This window comes from Nerophis ophidion, linkage group LG01, assembly GCF_033978795.1.
Source record: "Nerophis ophidion isolate RoL-2023_Sa linkage group LG01, RoL_Noph_v1.0, whole genome shotgun sequence".
Lineage (NCBI taxonomy): Eukaryota > Metazoa > Chordata > Actinopteri > Syngnathiformes > Syngnathidae > Nerophis > Nerophis ophidion.
In genome coordinates this window covers 78597536-78615743 of record NC_084611.1, presented here as the reverse complement: position 1 = coordinate 78615743, position 18208 = coordinate 78597536, and the positions used below count along the sequence as shown (strand labels likewise).

The 18208-nt window shown below is 37.5% G+C and overlaps 1 protein-coding gene across 1 annotated transcript in view; it reads left to right on the top strand.

Moving 5' to 3' along the window:
- Positions 1 to 18208, top strand: part of LOC133560173 (protein sidekick-1-like) — an 849418-nt gene that overhangs the window by 333631 nt on the left and 497579 nt on the right. The window contains exons 3-4 of the mRNA XM_061912393.1: positions 17620 to 17726; positions 17815 to 17962. Coding sequence (XP_061768377.1) covers positions 17620 to 17726; positions 17815 to 17962 — 255 coding nt within the window. The remainder of the gene's footprint in view (positions 1 to 17619; positions 17727 to 17814; positions 17963 to 18208) is intronic.

The window sequence follows — 18208 nt, the reverse complement described above, 5'->3', positions numbered from 1 at the left end:
TGCCAACACGGCACTGCCGTATTTATTATTGAAGTCACAAAGTGCATTTTTTTTTTTAACATGCCTCAAAACAGCAGCTTGGAATTTGGGACATGCTCTCCCTGAGAGCGCATGAGGAGGTCGAAGTGGGCGGGGTTGGGAGTGGGGGGATAGAGGTTGGTATGGAGTGTATATTTTAGCGTCCCGGAAGAGTTAGTGCTGCAAGAGTTTCTGAGTATTTGCTATGTTATGTTACGGTGCAGATGTTCTCCTGAAATGTGTTTGTCATTCTTGTTTGGTGTGGGTTCACAGTGTGGCGGATATTTGTAACAGTGTTAAAGTTGTTTATACGGCCACCCTCAGTGTGACCTGTATGGCTGTTGACCAAGTATGGATTGCATTCGTTTGTGTGTGTGAAAAGCCGTAGATATTATGTGACTGGGCCGGAACGAATAGGCAGTGCCTTTTAAGGTTTATTGACGCTCTCTTTTTCTCCCTACGCCCGTGTACCACTTTGTACTGCAGCGTTTTAAAAAGTCATACATTTCACTTTTTAAAACCGATACCGATAATTTCCGATAGTACATTTTAAAGCATTTATCGGCCAATAATATCGGCAGTCCGATATTATCGGACATCTCTAGAAATCACATTTTAAAACAAAAAGTTCAGATTTGCCAAAAAACATAAAAATCTAAATAGTACATGTCAGTAAACAACTGGTCAAGGATAACATTTTTAACACAAACAATACTGAGAGGAGAAAATACAAAAATAAATATTTAGCACACGCAGCCTTAATAGCTAAACCAGGAAGTGATTGCTGCACCTAAATTAGCGTCTTTATTATCTGAAAAGTACACAGCTGCAGGAATAAGTTTAAAGACAGATGATGGACGGATGAGAATATTCTGTCACGTGTGTGTCAAGTTAACACACACACACACACACATATTTGGACTCACATGAAAAAAAAACATGTTACCCTGTCTATTCAGCAACATCATTTTATAATTCTATACGGTGTACTGGGGTCTTAAGGGGCTGATTAAAACAAATCCACTTGATACATTTTGGTGTCCTTCAGTGTTTTTAATGGTATTCATAGAATATAAATTAACATATCTCTTATATAGAAACAAAAACAAAACAACTTCTTGAAGTATGCATATTTTGCTTCTTGAGCTCAACAGTGCAGCCTCTCTCCCGTGAGCTCACCTTCACAGTGCTAAAACAAAAGGAAAAATTGGTTTAAATGTAGATGCACTACACGAGTCTGACTGCTATTAAAGGCCTACTGAAATGAGATTTTCTTATTTAAACAGGGATAGCAGGTCCATTCTATGTGTTATATTTGATCATTTCGCGATATTGCCATATTTTTGCTCAAAGGATTTAGTAGAGAACATCCACGATAAAGTTCGCAACTTTCGGTGCTTAGAGAAAAGCCCTGCCTCTACCGGAAGTTGCAGACGATGACGTCACATGTTGATGGCTCCTCACATATTTACATTGTTTTTAATGGGAGCCTCCAACAAAAAGTGCTATTCGGCTCGAGAAAACGTCAATTTCCCCATTAATTTGAGCGAGGATGAAAGATTCGTGTTTGAGGATATTGATAGCGATGGACTACAAAGAAAAAAAAAGTAAAAAAAAAAAAAAAAAAAGCAATTGCATTGGGACGGATTCCGATGTTTTTAGACTCATTTAATAGGTTAATTTTGGGAAATCCCTTATCTTTCCATTGTGTTGCTAGTGTTTTAGTAAGTTTAATATTACCTAAAAGTCGGAAAGGTGTCTCCACAGGTGTCTTGGCACGCAGTGTCTCAGGGGAGTCGATAGCAGCTATGGGCGGCACAAGCTCAGCTGAAATCCGGTAAGAACTGACTTTTTAACCACAATTTTCTCACCAAAACCTGCGGTTTAACATGTGGTCGGGATCCATGTTCTCTTGACCGCCCTCTGATCCATAGGAAAGTTTCACCTCCAGGAATTTTAAACAAGGAATCACCGTGTGTTTGTGTGGCTAAAGCTTCCCACCTCCATCTTTCTACTGTGACTTCTCCAATATTAATTTAACAAATTGCAAAAGATTCAGCAACACAGATGTCCAAAAAACTGTATAATTGTGCCGTTAAAGCAGACGGCATTTAGCTGTGTGTGTGCACAGCGCTCATATTTCCGAAAAACCAGTGACGTCTTGCGTACACGTCATCATTACACGACGTTTCCAAGACGAAACTCCCGGGAAATTTAAAATTGTAATTTAGTAAACTAAAAAGGCCGTATTGGCATGTGTTGCAATGTTAATATTTCATCATTGATATATAAACTATCAGACTGCGTGGTCGCTATTAGTGGGTTTCAGTAGGCCTTTAAAAGACCCATCAAAAGTGGTACAAGTTTCTTGGGGGTTTGCAAACATCGCATAACGTCACAAGTAGGAGCATGATGACACGAATGTGCAATAAATGATCGGGTGTCTCCATGGTGAAAACACCAAATAGTACACGCAAAATCCTAATTTAAAAAAGGGCGTTCTGCACCACTTGACATTTGTCCACTCAGTGTTAGTAAATCACATGCAATACACCCACTAATTGTACACGCTATTGTATTGTTTGCACATGCTGTTTAGCGCATGGATCTTAGTAAATCAAGCCCTTAATATATGGCGCTAATGTTGTGGTTAATTTAGCATCAAAAAACATCAGGGGATTTTACAAACACATTTATTACATGTGTCTAATGCTGCCGGTCATCAACATTTGCATTTCAAATATGGAAAATCTGGTAAACCTGGTAAAAAAAAAAATATATATATGGGATTTCTCTGTATCACAATAACTCGCCATCTACTTCAATCAATCAATCAATCAATGTTTACTTATATAGCCCTATATCACTAGTGTCTCAAAGGGCTACACAAACCACTACGACATCCTCGGTAGGGTTAGGGTCATCATTGTCACGTCAGTGACAATGATGACTATGACAACCTTGGAGAGGAGGAAAGCAATGGATGTCGAGCGGGTCCAACATGATACTGTGAAAGTTCAATCCACAATGGATCCAACACAGTCGCGAGAGTCCAGTCCAAAGCGGATCCAACACAGCAGCGAGAGTCCCGCTCACAGCGGAGCCAGCAGGAAACCATCCCAAGCGGAGGCGGATCAGCAGCGCAGAGATGTCCCCAGCCGATACACAGGCAAGCAGTACATGGCCACCGGATCGGACCGGACCCCCTCCACAAGGGAGAGTGGGACATAGAAGAAAAAGAAAAGAAACGGCAGATCAACTGGTCTAAAAAGGGAGTCTATTTAAAGGCTAGAGTATACAAATGAGTTTTAAGGTGAGACTTAAATGCTTCTACTGAGGTGGCATCTCGAACTGTTACCGGGAGGGCATTCCAGAGTACTGGAGCCCGAACGGAAAACGCTCTATAGCCCTTAGACTTTTTTTGGGCTTTGGGAATCACTAATAATAATTGTATACTATTTTTTAGCAGTTTATGGATTTGATACTTTGTAAAGAGACAAAAAAAAAAGCAATGCAACTTCATAAGATTACTGGTGGGCTCTCATGCTGGTAGTTTAATGCTAACAATAAGTTGTGAAAGACATTGACAGGTTATAAAAACTAACATCACAATCGTGTTAAATTCGTATTAACAAATTGGATTTTACTGAAACAAACAAAACAGCACCAAAGGCATTTCTACTGACAGGCATATTGTCACCAAACTCTGTGGAAACAAATATTGACCACTAATTTTGCACTAACAGGCAATCTGCTGCTAACTCAGGCGTCAAACTCTTAATTTTAAAACAAGCAACTTAATCAATGTTTTGTCGAACATAATTGGACCTGGAAGACAAAATACTACGTCTCTATATTGCAAAATCTAATATATATATATATATATATATATATATATATATATATATATGTATATATATATATATAAACAGGACTGTCTCAGAAAATTTGAATATTTTGATAAAGTCCTTTATTTTCTAAACATGAAAATCTCATACATTCTGGATTCATTACACATCAACTGAATAATTGCAAGTCTTTTATTTTTTTTAATATTGCTGATTATGGCATACAGCTTAAGAAAACTCAAAAATCCTATCTCAAAAAAATAGAATATTTCCTCAGACCAAGTAAAAAAGCTGTACGCCATAATCAGCAATATTAAGATAATAAAAGGCTTGCAATATTTCAGTTGATGTGTAATGAATCCAGAATGTATGACATTTTCATGTTTTTAGTTGCTTTACAGAAAATAAATGACTTAATCACAATATTAAAATTTTGCTGAGACAGTCCTATATATATGTTTTTTTTTATTTGTATATATATATATATATATTATATATATATATAATCTATATATATATATATATATTATATATATACATGTATATATACATATATATGTATATATATATATATATATATATATATATATATATATATATATATATATATATACACACATACATACAGTATGTATATATATATATATATATATATATATATACATATACATACTGTATGTATGTGTATATATATATATATATATATATATATATTTTTTTTTTTTTATATATATATACATACTGTATGTATGCGTATATATATACAAAATATTGTTATTGTTATTATTATTAAAAAAAAACACTACATTTGTGGATGCCTTCAGTTCGCGTATTTACTGCTAAACCCCTGGACCCCAAATATAACAAGAATAAATGCAGCGCTATATCCAGATTACAGTTTTCCATGAAAGTTTGTGAAAGAGTGGAAAAACAATTTCAGTGTGGTTTAATAGATTTTTTTGTAGGTATGCCTGCCTTTCACTCACCTGGCTTTTAAATAAATGCCCCATTCATAAATGCCCTGTGATTGACTCGTGTTCAAGTGACAGTCGAGCATTTGTAGGATATGATCTGGCTCCCTACGACCAGAAACAGGATGAGGGACAGATGGTTCTCTTGAAATACAATATTATAAACCATTTGTATCAATGGCGACAATAATTTGTAGATTCAGGGGAAAATGAAATGATTAGATTTGAAGAAAACCATCCTTGATACAGTAGGCCATGATGTAATTAGATAAATGATAATTAGATATAATGAAAAATTATGTTGGAGTTCGGGTGTTGGTGGAGGGAACAGTTATAAAGTCATCTAAAATAATTGGTGTTAAAAAGGGGGCAGATAAATTTGCTCCCTTCTGATCATGAAAATGTATAAGAATTAAAAAAAAAAACTATGAAAGTGGAATTTGTTTGTGGCTTGTATGTATGCATTTTAATGAAAGGAATAAAAATAAATGATGATGATGATGATTAGTAGGGGTGTGGGAAAAAATCGATTCGAATACGTTGTGCGATTCAAATTCGATTCTCTTTTTTTTTTTTTTAAATCTATTTTTTTTATTTTTTTTTATCAATCCAACAAAACAATACACAGCAATACCATAACAATGCAATCCAATTCCAAAACCACACCTGACCCAACAACACTCAGAACTGCAATAAACAGAGCAATTGAGAGGAGACACAAACACGACACAGAACAAACCAAAAGTAGTGAAACAAAAATTAATATTATCAACAACAGTATCAATATTAGTTATGATTTCGGCATAGCAGTGATTAAAAATCCCTCATGAGACATTTATAAAAATAAAAATAAAAGAACAATAGTGTCACAGTGGTTTTCACTTGCATCGCATCTCATAAGCTTGACAACACACTGTGTCCAATATTTTCACAAAGATAAAATAAGTCATAATTTTGGTTCGTTTAATAGTTAAAACAAATGAACATTATTGCAATCAGTTGATAAAACATTGTCCTTTACAATAATAAAGGCTTTTTTTTTTTTTAAATCTACTACTCTGCTAGCATGTCAGCAGACTGGGGTAGATCCTGCTGAAATCCTATGTATTGAATGAATACAGAATCCTTTTGTATCGGAAAAATATCGTTTTTGAACCGAGAATGGAATCGAATCGAAAAAATTGATATATTATCGAATCGTGACCCCAAGAATCGATATTGAATCGAATCGTGGGACACCCAAAGATTCGCAGCCCTAATTATTAGTGTTATTTTTCATTGGCACGTTACTGTTCTTTATCAAAACAGACATGGAACTGGGGGTGAGTAAGAAAGACCCAAATGTTAAAATGACTACCTCATAAGACATTTTAAGTGTTTGAATACATCATGCTAAGACTTGGCCGGTGAGTAAATGGTCAATGGGTTATACTTGCATCGCGCTTTTCTACCTTCAAGATACTCAAAGCACTATTTCCAAATTTACCCATTCACCCACTGATGGCGGGAGCTGCCATGCAAGACCCTAACCACGACCCATCAGGAGCAAGGGTGGAGTGTCTTGCTCAAGTACACAACGGACGTGACGAGGTTGATAGAAGGTGGGGATCGAACCTGGAACCCTCAGGTTGCTTCCACAGCCACTCTCCCAACCGCGCCACGCCATCATGACACCGAGTCAAACTTGAAGTCATTAAGTGCAAATATCTCCACATGCTCGGACAGCGTACCACACACTTTAATCAGGATCATGATATTTGCTGCCGATCAACGTCAAGCGGAATTAATCTTTCTTCACTGCAAAGCTTTGCCAGATATGTTTGTGCACTGATTAAACAACCTTTTTTTTTTTTTTTTATCTTTCTTTTGTTAATTAAACACCCTTCGAGAAAACGTTGCAACCTGTTCTGCCTGCTCCGCTCTTCAGCAAACATAGAACTAATTGGCAAGGAAAAAAAAAAAAAAAAAAACTGTTTCAATGTCCCCTTTTTGTTTTGTCTCCCTCTATAAAAAGTCAGGTTGTGTTGCACATGTGGGGAGCACATCTGTCTCACAGCCGGGTGGTTCTGGTTTTTTATACGCAAGCTGGGATAGGCTCCACTTTACCATCCAAAAGTGGTATAGCACATGGATGGATCCCACAGATAAGCCATATTTATGCAGTCAATCAATCAATCAATCAATGTTTACTTATATAGCCCTAAATCACTAGTGTCTCAAAGGACTGCACAAACCACCACAACATCCTCGGTAGGCCCACATAAGGGCAAGGAAAACTCACACCCAGTGGGACATCGGTGACAATAATGACCCAGTGGGACGTCGGTGACAATGATGACTATGAGAACCTTGGAGAGGAGGAAAGCAATGGATGTCGAGCGGGTCTAACATGATACTGTGAAAGTTAAATCCATAATGGATCCAACACAGTCGCGAGAGTCCAGTCCAAAGCGGATTCAACACAGCAGCGAGAGTCCCGTTCACAGCGGAGCCAGCAGGAAACCATACCAAGCGGAGGCGGATCAGCAGCGCAGAGATGTCCCCAGCCGATACACAGGCAATCAGTACATGGCCACCGGATCGGACCGGACCCCCTCCACAAGGGAGAGTGGGACATAGAAGAAAAAGAAAAGAAACGGCAGATCAACTGGTCTAAAAAGGGAGTCTATTTAAAGGCTAGAGTATACAAATGAGTTTTAAGGTGAGACTTAAATGCTTCTACCGAGGTGGCATCTCGAACTGTTACCGGGAGGGCATTCCAGGGTACTGGAGTCCGAACGGAAAACGCTCTATAGCCCGCAGACTTTTTTTGGGCTTTGGGAATCACTAATAAGCCGGAGTCATTTGAACGCAGATTTCTTGCCGGGACATATGGTACAATACAATCGGCAAGATAGGATGGAGCTAGACCGTGTAGTATTTTATACGTAAGTAGTAAAACCTTAAAGTCACATCTTAAGTGCACAGGAAGCCAGTGCAGGTGAGCCAGTACAGGCGTAATGTGATCAAACTTTCTTGTTCTTGTCAAAAGTCTAGCAGCCGCATTTTGTCACTGTACATTACTCAACATTTTGAGAAGTTAAAAAATGAACAGTTCACACTTCTGCCAAAAATGTACACACTCTGACAAAAAATATACACATCTATTGTAGGGATGACTATAATACCAATTTGAGTGAAATACAGTACCAACTGCAATTCTGACCCGTGCATACAGTTACAACTATTGTGTAGAGCAGAACAAATGTAATCAACAATATAAATCTCAATATTTAGCCTTAGCCTTAAATGAACACTTGATGCATATAATCACAGCAGCATGATGATTCTATGTGTCTACTTTAAAACATTTTTCTTCATACTGCATTCATATATGCTCATTTTAACCTTTCATGCACAGAGGGAAATCACAACTACCGTATTTTTCGGAATATAAGTCGCTCCGGAGTATAAGTCGCACCTGCCGAAAATGCACAATAAAGAAGAAAAAAAACATGTATAAGTCGCATTTTGGGGGAAAATTGATTAGATAAACCCGACACCAAGAATAGACATTTGAAAGGCAATTTAAAATAAATAAAGAATAGTGAACAACAGGCTGAATAAGTATACGTTATATGACGCATAAATACCCGACTGAGAAGGTGCCTGGTATGTTAACGTAACATATTATGGTAAGAGTCATTCAAATAACTATAACATATAGAACATGCTATATGTTTACCAAACAATCTGTCACTCCTAATCGCTAAATCCCATGAAATCTTATACGTCTAGTCTCTTACGTGATTGAGCTAAATAACATTATGTGACGTCTAGGTGGCATCGTGGCGTGTCTTTGCGTTCTCGTGGTGCAGCGGAGATGGAACACAGCGTTAAGGTAGGAATGAGGATTTATTCCTAACTACGAAAACAAACTAATAACAGAAATACTGGCACAAAGGCATTAAAGACAAAACAAACAGAACTAGCGTGGAAGCTAGAATGAACAGAAAGCGCTAGCATGTAAACTAGGGACAAGTAAACAAACAAAATAGAATGGAAGCTAATAGGGTGAAAAAAGATAGTTACCACAATGCGGGAAGATCGATGTCACTTGTTGCGTGTAGCAAACTATAGTCCGAGACCGAATGTAAAACAAGGGCGGTCTTAAATAAGGAGATAACTAATCAAGTCAGGTGCGTGACGACTCACCAGAATCAGGTGACATTGAATGAGTTACCCTGACAACAGAAAACCAAACAGGAAGTGCCACCGGGACGTCAAATGCAACACAGGATGATAATAAAACCGAAACAAAACCAGAATATGACATGGTCAAAGATGTGGACCATGACACATTATTTGATATTTTCCGGTAATGTGTTAATAATTTCACACATAAGTCGCTCCTGAGTATAAGTCGCACCCCCCGGCCAAACTATGAAAAAAACTGTGACTTATAGTCCGAAAAATACAGTAAGTCAATTGGCTGAAACTGTATTTATTAAACAGTTAGTAAGCAGTGGCACAAATATTCATGTCATTTCAAAACAGAAAGTGCAAGATTGTCAGAGACATTTTAAAACGAGCTATGAGTGCACTTTTGTGTGTGATGTCACTAAGATGACATATCAAAACAACACTAAATTAAAGTGTAATTTTTGTACAGAATGCCACTACAACAGTTAAAAACAAATAAAGTGCACTTTTGTGCATGATGTCACTAAGATGACACATCAAAACAACACTAAATTAAAGTGTACTTTTTGTACAGAATGCCTCTACAATAGTTAAAAACAAATAAAGTGCACTTTTGTGCATGATGTCACTAAGATGACATATCAAAACACTAAAATAAAGTGTACTTTTTGTACATAACGCCACTACAATAGTTAAAAACAAATAAAGTGCACTTTTGTGCAATAATGTCACTAAGATGACATATCAAAACAACACTAAATTAAAGTGTACTTTTTGTACAGAATGCCACTACAATAGTTAAAAACAAATAAAGTGCACTTTTGTGCAATAATGTCACTAAGATGACATATCAAAACAACACTAAATTAAAGTGTCCTTTTTGTACAGAATGCCACTACAATAGTTAAAAACAAATAAAGTGCACTTTTGTGCATGATGTCACTAAGATGGCATATCAAAACAACACTAAATTAAAGTGTACTTTTTGTACAGAATGCCACTACAATAGTTAAAAACAAATAAAGTGCACTTTTGTGCATGATGTCACTAAGATGGCATATCAAAACAACACTAAATTAAAGTGTACTTTTTGTACAGAATGCCACTACAATGGTTAAAAACAAATAAAGTGCACTTTTGTGCATGATGTCACTAACATGACATATCAAAACAACACTAAATTAAAGTGTACTTTTTGTACAGAATGCCACTACAATAGTTAAAAACAAATAAAGTGCACTTTTGTGCATGATGTCACTAAGATGACATATCAAAACAACACTAAATTAAAGTGTACTTTTTGTACAGAGTGCCACTACAATAGTTAAAAGCAAATAAAGTGCACTTTTTTGCATGATGTCACACAAGATATTTCAATAACTGTCAAATAAAAATGAGCTGCATAATATGTTCCTTCAGTTGTTGACTTTTTTTTCATACGGTGTTAATCTGGAAATAGTTGCTTCGGCATTTTGTTGGTGTGGCACCGACCGGAGATGTTGACATGCGGAGTTTCAAGCCCTCCTCATTTTCTACCGGGTGACTTTTCAAATGATGCTACATTAGCAGTGCTGATTCATTTTGTGGCAATGCTTTTGCCGCATAAATGTTGAACATATTCCCACTTGAAGCCAAACCACCGCCAGACGATGGATCCCGTGCTGTTTTTCTTGGGAATTAATTCTTCCTCCATTTGTTACCAGATTGGCACCTTGTCTGTCTTGTATTACCACTCGCACCACTCCGCTAGCATCACAGATAAAGTTACCATGTCGCCACCTCTCTGCTCCGCCGGAGCTTGTGATGTTGCACACGTGACGTGTGTAAGAAGGTGCGCTTGTTTAAGTCTCTGTGAGAAGGAGAGACAAGAAAGAGTTGGAAACGCCTGCAGTGTAATGCCCGCAGCTAAAAGCAACTGCGTGAGAACGTATACTCGAATATCACAATACAGTAATTTTCTATATCGCATTATTGGCTTTATTTTATAAAAAAATCTTATATTATAATAAACATATGTTTCCTATTGCAAATGTGTCCTTAAATAAAATAGTGAACATACAATACAACTTGTCTTTTAGGAGTAAGTAAACGAGTATATCGATATATCACCCAGCCCTACATACAATGGTATAACATGGACAAATCATGATAAAGTGCATTTTTTTCCACTTAGAAATCATATAACTAACAGGAGTTAGTAGTATGATTAAATGAGTAATTTATGTTTGCCATGAAGGCGAACATAAATTACTAATTTTGTCCTCAAGATAAACACTTTCTCATCAGTCCCTTGGCTTTACATCCGCTATGGTCGCCGTTATTAACGCTCGGTGTCGGCTTTGCAGCATAGGCAGCTTAGTACTGCTTCCATAAATCTTCATGTTAGTGCATTTTAAGGTGACTTCTCAGTTTACATTGTAATGAAACTCGTCTTTGACCCTCCATGATCAATTTCTGCCGAACACGTTTTGCAAACTACGAGTAAATGTCTCCGTCTATCGCAGTGGTTCTCAACCTTTTTTCAGTGATGTACCCCCTGTGAACATTTTTTTAATTCAAGTACCCCTTAATCAAAGCAAAGCAGTTTTGGTTGGAAAAAAAAGAGATAAAGAAGTAAAATACAGCACTATGTCATCAGTTTTTGATTTATTAAATTGTATAACAGTGCAAAATATTGCTCATTTGTGGTGGACTTTATTGAACTATTTGGAAAAAATATGTAAAAATAACTAAAAACTTGTTGAAAAATAAACAAGTGATTCAATTTTAAATAAAGTTTTTTACTCATAGAAGTAATCATCAACTTAAAGTTCCCTCTTTGGGGTTTGTGATAGAGATCCATTTGGATTCATGAACTAAATTCTAAACATTTCTTCAAAAAAAAAGAAATCTTTAACATCAATATTTATGGAACATGTCCTTAAAAAATCTAGCTGTCAACACTGAATATTGCATTGTTGTATTTCTTTTCACAGTTTATGTTCTTACATTCCTATTTTGTTGAAGTGTTATTCAATAAATATATTTATAAACGATTTTTGAATTGTTGCTATTTTTAGATTATTTTTTAAAGATCTCACGTACCCCTTGGCATACCTTCAAGTACCCCCAGGGGTACGCGTACCCCCATTTGAGAACCAGTGCTCAATCGCATTGGTTCTCAACCTTTTTTCAGTGATGTACCCCCTGTGAACATTTTTTTAATTCAAGTACCCCTTAATCAGAGCAAAGCATTTTTGGTTGGAAAAAAAGAGATAAAGAAGTAAAATACAGCACTATGTCATCAGTCTCTGATTTATTAAATTGTATAACAGTGCAAAATATTGCTCATTTGTGGTGGTCTTTCTTGAACTATTTGGAAAAAATATGTAAAAATAACTAAAAACTTGTTGAAAAATAAACAAGTGATTCAATTTTAAATAAAGTTTTTTACTCATAGAAGTAATCATCAACTTAAAGTGCCCTCTTTGGGGATTGTAATAGAGATCCATCTGGATTAATTAATTCTAAAAATTTCTTCACAAAAAAAGAACTCTTTGACATCAATATTTATGGAACATGTCCACAAAAATTAATATTGCATTGTTGTATTTCTTTTCTCAGTTTATGAACTTATATTCATATTTTGTTGAAGTATTATTCATTAAATATATTTATAAAGCTGAATTGTTGCTATTTTTAGAATATTTGAAAAAAAATCTCACGTACCCCTTGGCATACCTTCAAGTACCCCCAGGGGTACGCGTACCCCCATTTGAGAACCAGTGCTCTAACACAGTGGTTCTCAACCTTTTTTCAGTGATGTACCCCCTGTGAAAATTTTTTTAATTCAAGTACCCCTTAATCAGAGCAAAATATTTGGTTGGAAAAAAAGAGATAAAAAGTAAAATACAGCACTATGTCATCAGTTTTTGATTTATTAAATGGTATAACAGTGCAAAATATTGCTCATTTTTAGTGTTTTTTCTTGAACTATTTGGAAAAAAATATGTAAAAATAATTTAAAAACTTGTTGAAAAATAAACAAGTGATTCAATTTTAAATAAGTTTTTTACTCATAGAAGTAATCATCAACTTAAAGTGCCCTCTTTGGGGATTGTAATAGAGATCCATTTGGATTCATGAACTAAATTCTAAACATTTCTTCACAAAAAAAGAAATCTATAACACCAATATTTATGGAACATGTCCACAAAAATGAATATTGCATTGTTGCATTTCTTTTCTCAGTTTATGCACTTATATTCATATTTTGTTGAAGTATTATTCAATAAATATATTTATAAAGCTGAATTGTTGCTATTTTTAGAATATTTGAAAAAAAATCTCACGTACCCCTTGGCATACCTTCAAGTACCCCCAGGGGTACGCGTACCCCCATTTGAGAACCACTGCTCTAACATACTGAAGAACGCCCACACTGGTGATTGCTTTTCCCTGAAACACTATAGTCCACAGGCAGTATTACGACATCACAAATAGGCGACCATACCGTAAGGGAGGCGGCGGGTTAGCACAACAGAGAGACACGAATATGATAAGCCTGTGTTAGTATGTGCTCATTTTATGGGTGTGATGTCATCATTGAGGGAGAGCTGCTATCTGTAGTCAGATTCCTTATCTAAACCGAGCTGTGTGAGTCCTTTACGTATAAGACACACACTCACAGACAATGCACACAACACACGGCATGAGTGTACACATATGTTGTGTGTGCAACTTGGCACGGTGCACCGACAGCCCGGGAGTTAAATACTTGGCTGGCCTGTTCTTCATAATGAGGCCCCAAGCGATGTCCAGTTTGTCTCGCTGGTTTGTGTGGACATCATCACGCGTGTGTTTGTGAAGTGGTGCAGCCCTACGGCAGATCTCCCGCCATAGTTGCCACCAGAGAGTCCAATAAAACACCCTTAATTACCTCTCAGGGATAGAAAATACTATCGGTGTGTCTTAACACCGTAAAATTCAACTTTTCTTTGAAATAAATGTGAAATTAGACATTAATAAATTGTACATTAGTCATTGAAATAGTACAATTTGAATACTATTGATGATAAAAGCATTTTGTATTTATTTATTCCACTGCACTGCTTTTAAAAGCACAATGAAATGAATAATAAAGGAGAGATGGATGGACGTAAGCATCTTATTGGTTGCTCTTGAATTTGGCAATATTCTTGTTGTGATTTTCATTATAGTTCAAACAATGAGATGTTTGATCTTGCCTTGATATGCTTTTTATATACAAAAGTGGTCAAATGTGTACTTTAGTATAGATGTACAAATGTGTGTGTATATATACATATATATATATGTATATATATGTATATATATATATATATATATATATATATATATATATATATATATATATATATATGCCATCTCCGGGTTGGGGAGGAGACCCTGCCCCAAGTGGAGGAGCTCAAGTACCTAGGAGTCTTGTTCACGAGTGAGGGAAGAGTGGATCGTGAGATCGACAGGCGGATCGGTGCGGCGTCTTCAGTAATGCGGACGTTGTATCGATCCGTTGTGGTGAAGAAGGAGCTGAGCCGGAAGGCAAATCTCTCAATTTACCGGTCGATCTACGTTCACAACCTCACCTATGGTCATGAGCTTTGGGTCATGACCGAAAGGATAAGATCACGGGTACAAGCGGCCGAAATGAGTTTCCTCCGCCGGGTGGCGGGGCTCTCCCTTAGAGATAGGGTGAGAAGCTCTGCCATCCGGGAGGAACTCAAAGTAAAGCCGCTGCTCCTCCACATCGAGAGGAGCCAGATGAAGTGGTTTGGGCATCTGGTCAGGATGCCACCCGAACGCCTCCCTAGGGATGTGTTTAGGGCACGTCCAGCTGGTAGGAAGCCACGGGGAAGACCCAGGACACATTGGGAAGACTATGTCTGCCGGCTGGCCTGGGAACGCCTCGGGATCCCCCGGGAAGAGCTAGACGAAGTGGCCGGAGGTAGGGAAGTCTGGGCTTCCCTGCTTAGGCTGCTGCCCCCGCGACCCGACCTCGGATAAGCGGAAGATGATGGATGGATATATATATATATATATATCAAATAAAGATGTGTCAAATAGACAAATGCAACTTAAATTGTAACATTGTATTTTGCACAATGCCAAAAAAAGACATTTTTCTTAATATCTCATTGGCAAAATTATTCAACCCCCTTGTTACTTGCATCTTTAGTACTTAGTAGAACACCCTTTGGCAGTAATGACATCCTTCTAACGTGATACATAACCGGACACAAGCTTCTTGCAACCATCTACAGGTATTTTAGCCCATTCCATTTCCCAAAACCTTTGGGGTTTGTCCAGATGATTTTTGGCATACTGTGGTCTATTTTTCTTGTGCCTGGTAGTCAGAAGTGGGGTGCGCCTGGGAGTTCTGGCATGGAGGCCTTCATCTCGTAGTGCGCGCCTTGTTGTCTGGGACGAAATCTGCGTTCCCCCCTCTGCAATGTCCTGATGTAGATCCTCAGCTGTTACCCGGGGGTTTTTCACCGCTGTACGCTTCAAATGCCGGACAGCAGTTGCACACAGCATCCTCTTTCTACCATGCCCAGGTAGTGTTTCCACTGTGCCTTTAGCTTTAAACTTGCGAATTATGCAACCAACTGTGTCTTTTGGAATGTGTAATGTCTTTGCTATTTTCTTATATCCATATCCTTTCTTATGAAGAGAAATTACCTCCTCCCTTGGCTTCTTTGACCACTCCCTGGACTTCACCATCGACCATCTACAAGAAGCTGAACGTCACAGTCTTTTTCAATTAGTTTAATTGTTACTCGTTATGGTTCTAATCACTTGTACAGGTGTTTTCAACACCTGATTGAAAAGACCTGATTCAAATTCTGTTCTTAAGAGTTACAATCTTTAAGGGGCTGAATAATTTTGTCAGTGAGATATTAAGAGAAATGACACTGTTTGGTATGTTACAAAATATAATGTTGTAATTCAAGTTGCATTTGTCTATTTAATGCATCTTTATTTGATATGACTATAAACACAATACGGAATAATTGTCCAACTTGCTAAAACACCAAAAATCTGTGGGGGTTGAATAATTTTGATTAGAACTGTATATATATATATATATATATATATATATATACATACTTACATTAGTGTTGTCCCAATACCAATATTTTGGTACCGGTACCAAAATGTATTTCGATACCTTCCTAAATAAAGGGGACCACAAAAAATTGCATTATTGATTTTATTTTATCAAAAAATCTTATATTACAATAAACTTATGTTTTTTATTGCAAATGTGTCCTTAAATAAAATAGTCAACATACAAGACAACTTGCCTTTTAGTAGTAAGTAAACAAACAAAGGCTCCTAATTAGTCTGCTGACATATGCAGTAACATATTGTGTCATTTATCATTCTATTTTTTGTCAACATTATTAAGAGGACAAGTGGTAGAAAATTAATTATTAATCTACTCGTTCATTTACTGTTAATATCTGCTTACTTTCTCTTTTAACATGTTCTATCTACACTTCTGTTAAAATGTAATAATGACTTATTTTTCTGTTGTTTGATACTTTACATTAGTCTTGGATGATACCACACATTTGGGTATCAATCCGATACCAAGTCGTTACAGGATCATTCATTGGTCATATTCAAAGCCCTCATGTGTCTGTTTTTAGAGGCGGTATAGTACCGAAAATGATTCATTAGTATCATTAGTATACCATTACCGGTATACCGTACAACCCTGACGTATATACACATGAACAGTGGCATTTTCAGCTACTCTGGAAACATTAACTGTCTCCAATAACAGATGAAATTCATAAAGATTGTAGATTTTACAAAGAAAGCGTCAGAATTAAACTCAACAATGGCATTAAAAATGCTCTGGCAGTGGGTTATATTTAAAGATCGCAGATTCAATCTTTTTGCTGATTCAGCCTGAGACAGCTCATCCAGTCATCATGGAAGCTCAGCATCCAGGTCATTCGCTTCCAGAGACATAGAATTTCTGATGGGCGGGAAAAAGTCGAGTCAAAGTACATATTTGACCACTTTTTTTCGGGGGGGGGACGATTTCGGGGAAGCTGCTCAGTGGACTTGTGGTTAGAGTGTCCGCCCTGAGATCGGTAGGTCGTGAGTCATACCAAAGACTATAAAAATGGGACCCATTACCTCCCTGCTTGTCACTCAGCATCAAGGGTTGGAGTTTGATTGATTGATTGATACTTTTATTAGTCGATTGCACAGTTCAGTACATATTCCGTACAATTGACCACTAAATGGTAACACCCGAATAAGTTTTTCAACTTGTTTAAGTCGGGGTCCACGTTAATCAATTCATGGTAGTTTGAGTTGGGGGGTTGAATCGCCAAAATGATTCCTGGGCGCGGCCAGCGCTGCTGCTCACTGCTCCCCATACATCCCAGGGGGTGGAACAAGGGGATGGGTCAAATACAGAGGGTAATTTCACCAAACCTAGTGTGTGTGTGTGAGACTATCAGTGGTACTTTAACTTTCTGCAGCAGTCCTACACACCCTGCTCCATGTATAGCTTTAAATATCCAAAATCTCTTCATATTTTTTTGTCTGTTATGCTCCTCCAGGTTGTTTATCCCGTCTCTGCAGAGGACAGATGCCGGCTTTTATCAGTGTACAGTGAGGAATCGAATGGGCGCGATCATACATGGGAGAACCGAGGTGCAGGTGGCCTGTAAGTACGCATCGCCGACCAAACCCAAACGAAGATTGTCGAGCCAACCAGCATTTTGATAGTCATCTCTCCTCTGACTTCCCTCTAGTTTTGGGGAGGTTCGCCGCCGAAGATGTGAGAATGACAGCGAGCCGAGGCCGGGCCGCCGTGCTCAGCCCGCCTCCCCTCGCGTCCTTCCCGCAACCCCTGGTCACTTGGTACAAAGACGGACAAAAGATTATTCCCGACGACCGAATGTAAGTGCTTCTTCGTTTCTTCCAGTAGAACCTCTTCATATCGACGCCTCCTTGTGTTGGCTGACCGACACCAACATAGGTGCTTGTCAACATGGCTGATATGGAAACAAACAATGCATTGTCAGCACATTTACTTAAAGGCCTACTGAAACCCACTACTACCGACCACGCAGTCTGATAGTTTATATATCAATGATGAAATATTAACATTGCAACACATGCCAATACGGCCGGTTTAGTTTACTA